Genomic DNA, 7893 nt, shown 5'->3' with positions numbered 1-7893 from the left:
GAAGGAGATTCCAATAATGTGGTGCTAGCAGTAAATGGGAAAAGAGGAGTAATGTATTGGACTTACGATAATCTCACATAAGATTGCATTTATTTACACTAGTAGAAATCAGCAGTTTCGCGACTGACAAAGCAAGTCATTTAACTCGTATCTATGACTTGGTTTGTCAGTCGAAGAAAGGGTCGCTGTTTGAGCGTATTTTTTAACTATGACGTGTCTCTGGGGGTCGTTTAAAATCTTAATATAAAAAAAATTTGAATCGTTTAACATCAACGACCAATGTTAACAGTCAAAAATTTATGACTGCCTTCAATCAGTCATGGATATAAATCTTAATATAAAAAAAAAAGATTCAGATTGGCTGTCTGGCCTGATTGAATCTGTCCGAATCTAACTAAATGTGAAATTAAACAGGAATGAGACTCAAATGGAATTCAAATTAGAATTCAAATGAAACTCAAATTAGACTTCAAATGAGAATCAAATGAAACTCAAATTAGAATTCAATTTCAAATCAAACCTATTTCAAATCAAATGAAACTGAGAATCAAATTGCACTTGCACATAAATAATGATTCAATTTAACATTCATTGATTCATTGGTTTCAAATTACATAAAGGATTAATATATGTAGTTCTGACCAATGTAATCTTTAGTTCTATGATTCGATTACAAAACGATTTAAACAACAAAATTATAAAATCCGATGATGATGAAGAAGTTATTCTTACTTCATAATGGCGTACCTGCACAGAAAAATCCATCAGCAAAATTGCAGAGAGGCCCCTTGTACTGAACTAAGAGCAAGGTAGGGGTCTCTTTAGACAACTAACAGCTCTATTCAACATGATTAGGAGATTCCCTCAGTAAACCCATGTTTTCATTCATTACCATATATAAGGATAAGATCATATTATTGGTTCTTTGACTTTTACAAATACAAGCTCATCATGTGCTACCACTGCACCCCAGGATCAGTTCAATTTCCCACAATTCTAACAAAATAATTTTGAATTACTAGTGAAGCATGGTAACCAGTGGAGAAAGAAAGTATAGAGCACTCTACAAACTACTTTTGCGGAATAGAGTGCAACTGAAATATAACCAGTTCAGAAGATGAGTACTCTAACTACTTTTGCATCCTATAAACTACTTCAATAAAATTTAGGGTGACACGCGTCAATCCATTCATCTCATTTGGTAGTAAGTGATACACTATGACATAGACAAAACTAAACTAAGAAAACAATTTTTGAACTTGTACTAAATTTGGTGTCAAACAAGCATAGGGACCATAGAATTCACCATCCACGTTACTAAGTTCTTTTTTGTTTATAATAGTACTAGTTCTAGAAAAATGCCACTATACGATGTTCTTCGCAGGCATGCGTGTCTTATAGAAATCAGGATTATATCATTTACTTAACCATATAATGCCTTCCTATTTCCTTTTTCTTCTAACTTTCAAAATTATGGCAGGAAAGGTAACTGATTCATTGTAAATTGATTTAAGAGACAAGGTTTACCTTTCTGTAATTAGGTGTAACTGTGTACATGATTGCATATATGCCACAATCCACATTCAGGTAGTTTCCTGCCAACATCAATAGTTGAATCAATGTTCAAATCTCCATGTACATAAAAAAGGTTAAAAAAAAGCAACTAAACGGGGAACTGAATAACAGATTTTACCTCAGCATATTGATCCCAATACTCATCATTGGCCTGAGAATCTCCATTCCAATACTCATCATCTCCAACAGTTGTCGAAATTGATGAAGCTTCATTCGCGGCTCCAGTAAAGACAAATGAATCTTCATAAGCGTTCTTATTGGGGTGTGATCTTATTGGAGATTCCAAAACCAAATTCCAATGCTTCCTTGTCACATCTTGGTAGTAAAAAACTTGTCTACCTTGAGAAGCATGGATGAATGGCTCGTCGGCTTCTCTTAAGCTCCTCATAAACCTTTCGAAGTTGATAAACCTTGATTTTGTATCTCGATCCACATATGATCCCTTTACTTTGTCTTCCATTCGCACCCAATGACAGTTGAAAACAACTTCTGTGAAAACTCCATAGTCCAATTCAAATATATCTTGCAGAATTCTGTAGTATGTAGTATCATCATCGACAAGGTTAGTATCTCTCGAACTTGCTATGAAACTGGTACAAGCATCCATGGTAAATCCACTATTTTTTGTAATAAAACTTTTTTATGCATTGGCTGTATAGAAAAGATATCCATTAATAAAGTATGCGTTATACGAAACTGCCGATAAGGAAGGACCAATTGCCAGCCTACGGAAATCTGTCATGGAATTGCCTTCAAGTTGTTCCTGTAGCCACGGAATGTAGTCCAAACACTTCATCCTTCCCATACGAGTTCGGTTAAAGTTGCGAAGATATATAGCGTATTTCCTGTCACATAAAAAAGAAAGAAAAGGAAATAAAGCAAAAGTTAGAAGATTACTTTTTAAAGTGTAAATGTGATGATTAGCAGAATTTCGAAAATGAAAGAAGGCGGCGTTAAAATGTGATGATTTATGCTCTGTGTTAATTTAGCCTTGGTGACCAAAGAGAAGAATGATTCTTAAAAACAAATTAACAAATAACTTATAAGTTTCCATCTAGGTCTGCATAATCTCATTCCACAATGGAACACTTCCTACACACATGATACAGATACTACACAAGATTATTTAAACATTTTGTATATCAGTTCAGCAAAAGGGGATAGGTTCTATAAAGAAAGATTAAGAATGCTTCTTCAATTGTTTCAAGGAGGTTTGCAGTGAAAAAGAGAGAAGAATCTTTACTCGTGTGCAATGAGAATCAGTTCTTTAGACGCTACAAGGCTCAATAAATTTAAAATAAGAAGGTGTGCATATCATGAAAGTTAGCTGGCAAGTAACTCATTACGTACACGTCGCATATTAGAACCTAAAACAGTTAGCAAATCCAACAATAAAACATCATACGCGAAAGTTAGAAGGTTACTTTTACAGTGTAATGAAATGATTGTAAGAGAAATAAACTTAGGTTTTACTTACGCTTCCCATGCAGTATTTTCATATGCTTGTCTCAATATCCACAAACGAATCTGTTCATATTGTAATTTGGTTAATGAACATGATTTTCCTTGCGAACCAATTGGGTATGGAGCTTCATAAGCATCACAGGGATTGTATATCTTTCCAAGACACTTGAAAGACTTTCATTTCGCGTCGGGCAGGATCTCGGCGCTATGGCGCGCTCCTTAATTGACCTCATACTGTTTTGTAATAGAGCCTTCTATATAATTTTTGTTGCGACCAAGAACCTTGTAGACTCTCATCATCCTGCACACACAATTGGTAAATAAGTATTTGTAAGTTTACTGAGTTGATAAAATAATAAAGCAAAAGAATACCAGTGACTAAAGGATTGTACCTCTCGAAAGGGTACATCCACCTAAATTGAACATGACCCAATTGATATTCCTCTTCTGCCAAGTGTACGACAACATGGGTCATACTAACAAAAAATGCAGGAGTGAAATACATTTCAAACACGCATAACGACTCCACGACACGATCATGCATTACTCGAAGCTCAGCACAATCAATAAACTTATAGGTAAGGACTTTGAAAAACAACGACAAGTTTCTAACTTCCACGCGCAAAGGCTTCTGTTTTTTGAAACAATGCATTAAAAAAATAGGCATTAAACCCTGCATAAGGATGTGATAGTCTTGCGAATTTAGACCCTTCAATTGGAACTCTTTCAAGCGTACTTTTTTTTTTCCAATTCCCACTGTAACCAATTGGAACTTTAAGTATGCTGAAAGTTTTACAAATAACTTCCTTTGTTTCTTAGACATCCAATAAGGTGCAGGAGGGAGTATGTCTCTTCCATTCCTTTCCATCAACCACAGGCCAGACTTTAAGTTGAGCATTTTTAAATCTCTTCGCGCTGGAGCCCCATCCTTGGACTTATCCTTATGGCACATAAAAGTTCCAAACAGATTCTCTGCAAAATTCTTTTCTACATGCATGACATCCACATTGTGCCGGATTTGTAGAAACTAATAAGATTAAGTTAGACGTTAGAAAAGAATAACAAACAACAAAACATATTACACTAAAGTAGGGAAAGATTTTTCTCTGACTAAGTTTGGCAGACATCATGAGGCCATAAGAATAATCGGCCTAATAAAGTTGGCCCCAAACTACCATTTAAGTTCCCTAAAAACCACATGAAGAATTCATAATCTCTACTTCTTTTTACGGTTTGAAGTCTGAACTATATCTTAGTTATAAAGGTAAAAGAAGTTAGCAGTTAAATATGAAGAGTACTATAAGGTCTCAGCAAGATCATCATCTCCCATTCTTCTCTTACTCTGAAGATGAGTCCTATATGAATTATGAAGAGTTACATGAAACAATGTGTTAATTATGCATATCAGTCATGAATAAACAAAATTCATGAAAAGAAAAACAATAACTCCAGTTAAATAATAGGTGATGTAAAATTTACCTTCCAAAATGGGAGCTGAAAAAAGATTGACCTATTTGACCAAGGAGAATCAACGGCAGGCCGCTTTACCAACTTCCCAAATTCTTTATTTGCATTTGCTGTATTGTGGAACAATTCAGCGCCACTCAAACGTCTTGGTGCAACCCTTAAATCCTCCGATCCTTTGAATTGGGATGTTTTCTTTCTATAAGGGTGAAACCGATCTCTTAGAAACCTTCTATGACCCATATAAGCAAATTTGGAACCGCATTTTAGCCAAAATGCCTCTGTATTTTCTCCACACTCAGGACAACCATATTTTCCAGAAGTTCGCAAACCAGAAACATGGGCATACGCAGGAAAGTCATGTATACACCACAATAACATTGCTCTCATTGTAAAGTCAGTCTTCGTATGTGCATCGTAGGTTACTACTCCAAGTGACCATAACTCATTTAACTCTTCGATCAGTGGCTGCAAATAAACATCAATGTTATGGTTGGGACCAAGTGGACCAGGAATCAGCAGGGTTAACATTGTGAAATACTTTGTCGTGCATTCAGATGGTGGAAGGTTGTAACAAACAATCATAACAAGCCAAGTACTGTGTGTGCTCATCATTCCAAAAGGATTAAAACCATCTGTTGCTAATCCTAGACGAACATTTCTTTTTTCTGAAGCAAACTCAGGCCACTTGTTATCAATCTCCTTCCACTGTGCAGAATCCATCAGATGTATCATTTGTGTAGCACTTTCTTGAACCTTAGCATACCATGTCATCAACTCAACAATCCACGCGGTGCCATACATCCGTTGCAACCTTTCCGTGACCGGAAAATACCTCAGTCTCTTCACCGGAACCTTTTTAGCAGTTGGACTACTCCCTTCTGGTGGTTTTTGCCATATACTTTCACCACATTTAGGACACTTATCATCATTGGCATAATCCTTGCGATAGAGAATACAATCGTTAATACAAGCATGAATAATTTGCACCGGCAACTGAAATGGCTTGATCATATGCTTAGATTTACTACAAGTAGATGGTAACGTGTTCCCAGATGGTAGGAGAGTTTTCATATATCCCAATAACTCTGTCATGAAAACATCAGAACATTGATACCTTGCCTGCATACTTAACAACTCAACTGTTGTTGACAGTTTTGTATATTCATCATACAACCTGGAAATAAGGGTTGCACTACATCCTTCAACCTCTTTTTCCAATCGACAGTAGCCTTATCTTGAACATTACCACCAGAACAATCTTCAACAGCAGCAGCCGGCAGGTGATCAAGATCATTAAGACATTCTTCAGGGGTATCAAGACCAAGTACACCTCCATGCTCCTCATTGAACAAGTCATATATTTTCGAATGAGACACAACATCATAATTCACAACATTATTTGCAGGTAAGGTGGGAGCATTAACATTATTCACCTGAGCTTGCTCTCCATGATGGATCCATATTCGGTATGACAGTAAGAACCCATTATCAAGGATATCCCCATGTACATCATCTAGAGATTTTGGTAAACTACCGAAATTCTTACATTTCATGCAAGGACATCGAAATTCTTTGATACCTTCACCAAGACTCTCTGTTGTGAATTGGATGAAAGATTGAACACCTTTAATCCATTGAGGTGAACCCTTGGGTGCAGTCATCCATTCTTTACTTGGAGTAGTTACACGATGTCGAAACATCTTCAAAACAGTGCATACGCAAATCAGAACCCACAATTAAGAAGAAACTGCATTAAAGTAGAAGGATTTACAGTACAGTAGAGAAGCATATTGCGTCTCTAGACAGTCTGAACTACACAACAATGATGCTCAAAATAAGAAATGAGAAAACATTGTTTCTTAAATACTTATACCCTTTCTTAATCAAAGCATATAAAAATCCAACGTTATGAATGTGACCAGAATATAGTCCTTGCCACTAATCTTAATACTATGTCCTGCATGATATTTTCAAACTAAAGGATTACTCAATCACACATGCAATTCTTCTTAACTAAGATCATGTATCGATAGACCATAACTTAAAAACAGCAAAAAATACACACATCTACAAAGCTCAAAGCAACAAGCAAAATCTGATAACAACTTCAACCCAGAAACTAATGAAATTGCAAAACCAAGAAGGTTAGTCCACCAGATCAACTAATTTTTGTTACAGACTATGAAGAATAAGAATAGAGAAAAAAGATCTTACTGCCTACCCTAAGTATGAAGAATAAGAATTGCAAAACCCAGAAACCGTATTTAAGTTTAGTCCACCAAACAATTTGGAGATTCAATACACCCTGCACACCCTAAGTATCAAAATAAAAATGCAAAACAATAATATAGTCCTGACTGATCTGATTCTACATATCATTCATCACCAAACAAATAAACTTAAATACAGTTTTAAAGTCAGAGTCTTTGGTTTGCAACAATGTTGGGATCCATTCTTTAAACTCAATTAACCAAACTATGATGATTATGAGAAGATTAATCAAATCCTAGAACAAGATACTACTCATCATATTCATAAAAATAATTACTTATTTTGGCCTAATTAAGAAAAACCCCCAAATTTAACATACACATAAATAAGTTAGAACTCAAATCCTAGGGTATACTAACCAAAACTTTCCAACTGAAATTCAAATTAGCAGAATCCCAGACAAATTTTAACTTAGAATTAAGAATTTACCTTACAAAATTGTTGATCTGTTGAATTCTGAAATCAAATCATTGTTTCTTCACTTCATAAATCCTCTCAAGTTAGAGTTAAAAGTTTAATAAATTTTTCGTGGAATAAAGACCCTGACTACCTCATAATTTGTTGTGAATTACAATGTTGCATATCAATTCGATGATACAATTTTCCGATGAAAATTAACATTGTCTGAGAAAGTTTGCAGAAGTAAACAATGAGAAAGAGTAAGGAAAGAAAAGATATAAGTTTATGAGAGATCGAGATTTCCTTTTTTCTAGATAAGAAGTTTGTGGTCTAAAACGAGTCAGATCTATAAATGAGTCAGCTGAATGGGCTGAATCGCCTCTCAGCTGCTTTAGTCTGAAATGAGTCAGGTTTGTAAATGACTGAGCTGAATGGAAGTCCTCTTCATAGTTTAATGATAAAGAGTCAAGACTGAAATTTCTTTATGGTAAAGAGATAGTGTGTCTACCATTTATCAGCCATTTCTAAGAATTTGGATTATAAGTACACATCTGAAGTTTGTGCAAAGAATTATTGACTAGAAGACTGAAAAATGAAGTTGAAAGCTTTGATATATTTGGTAGATGGAAACAATTGGATAAAATTCAAACAATGTTAAAATCTGAACAACATTGATACTAATATATTCATTAGATAAAAGCAGGGATCTGAAACCTG

General features: G+C 35.1%; 1 protein-coding gene across 2 annotated transcripts; it reads right to left on the bottom strand.

The window, feature by feature from the left end:
* Window positions 1-547: 547 nt before the first annotated feature.
* On the bottom strand, window positions 548-7431 carry LOC113328166. 2 transcript variants are annotated; one of them, XM_026575254.1, is made up of 7 exons: window positions 7207-7431; window positions 4519-6206; window positions 3432-4066; window positions 3053-3340; window positions 1694-2420; window positions 1528-1595; window positions 548-747 (listed from the first exon to the last, which is right to left on the bottom strand). In XM_026575254.1, the coding sequence occupies exons 2-4, from the start codon at window positions 5629-5631 to the stop codon at window positions 3259-3261; spliced, it is 1830 nt and encodes a 609-aa protein (XP_026431039.1). In that variant the 5' UTR covers window positions 5632-6206; window positions 7207-7431; the 3' UTR covers window positions 548-747; window positions 1528-1595; window positions 1694-2420; window positions 3053-3258. The 2 variants fall into 2 exon arrangements, with proteins under 2 accessions (XP_026431039.1, XP_026431040.1); XM_026575255.1 differs by lacking the exons at window positions 548-747; window positions 1528-1595; window positions 1694-2420 and having other exon boundaries at window positions 3265-3340; window positions 3432-3486.
* Window positions 7432-7893: the final 462 nt, after the last annotated feature.

The sequence above is a fragment of the Papaver somniferum genome, unplaced genomic scaffold (assembly GCF_003573695.1).
Source record: "Papaver somniferum cultivar HN1 unplaced genomic scaffold, ASM357369v1 unplaced-scaffold_107, whole genome shotgun sequence".
NCBI classification, from domain to species: domain Eukaryota; kingdom Viridiplantae; phylum Streptophyta; class Magnoliopsida; order Ranunculales; family Papaveraceae; genus Papaver; species Papaver somniferum.
Note: the sequence above shows the minus strand (reverse complement) of the source record. Positions and strands in the feature narration are given on the sequence as shown.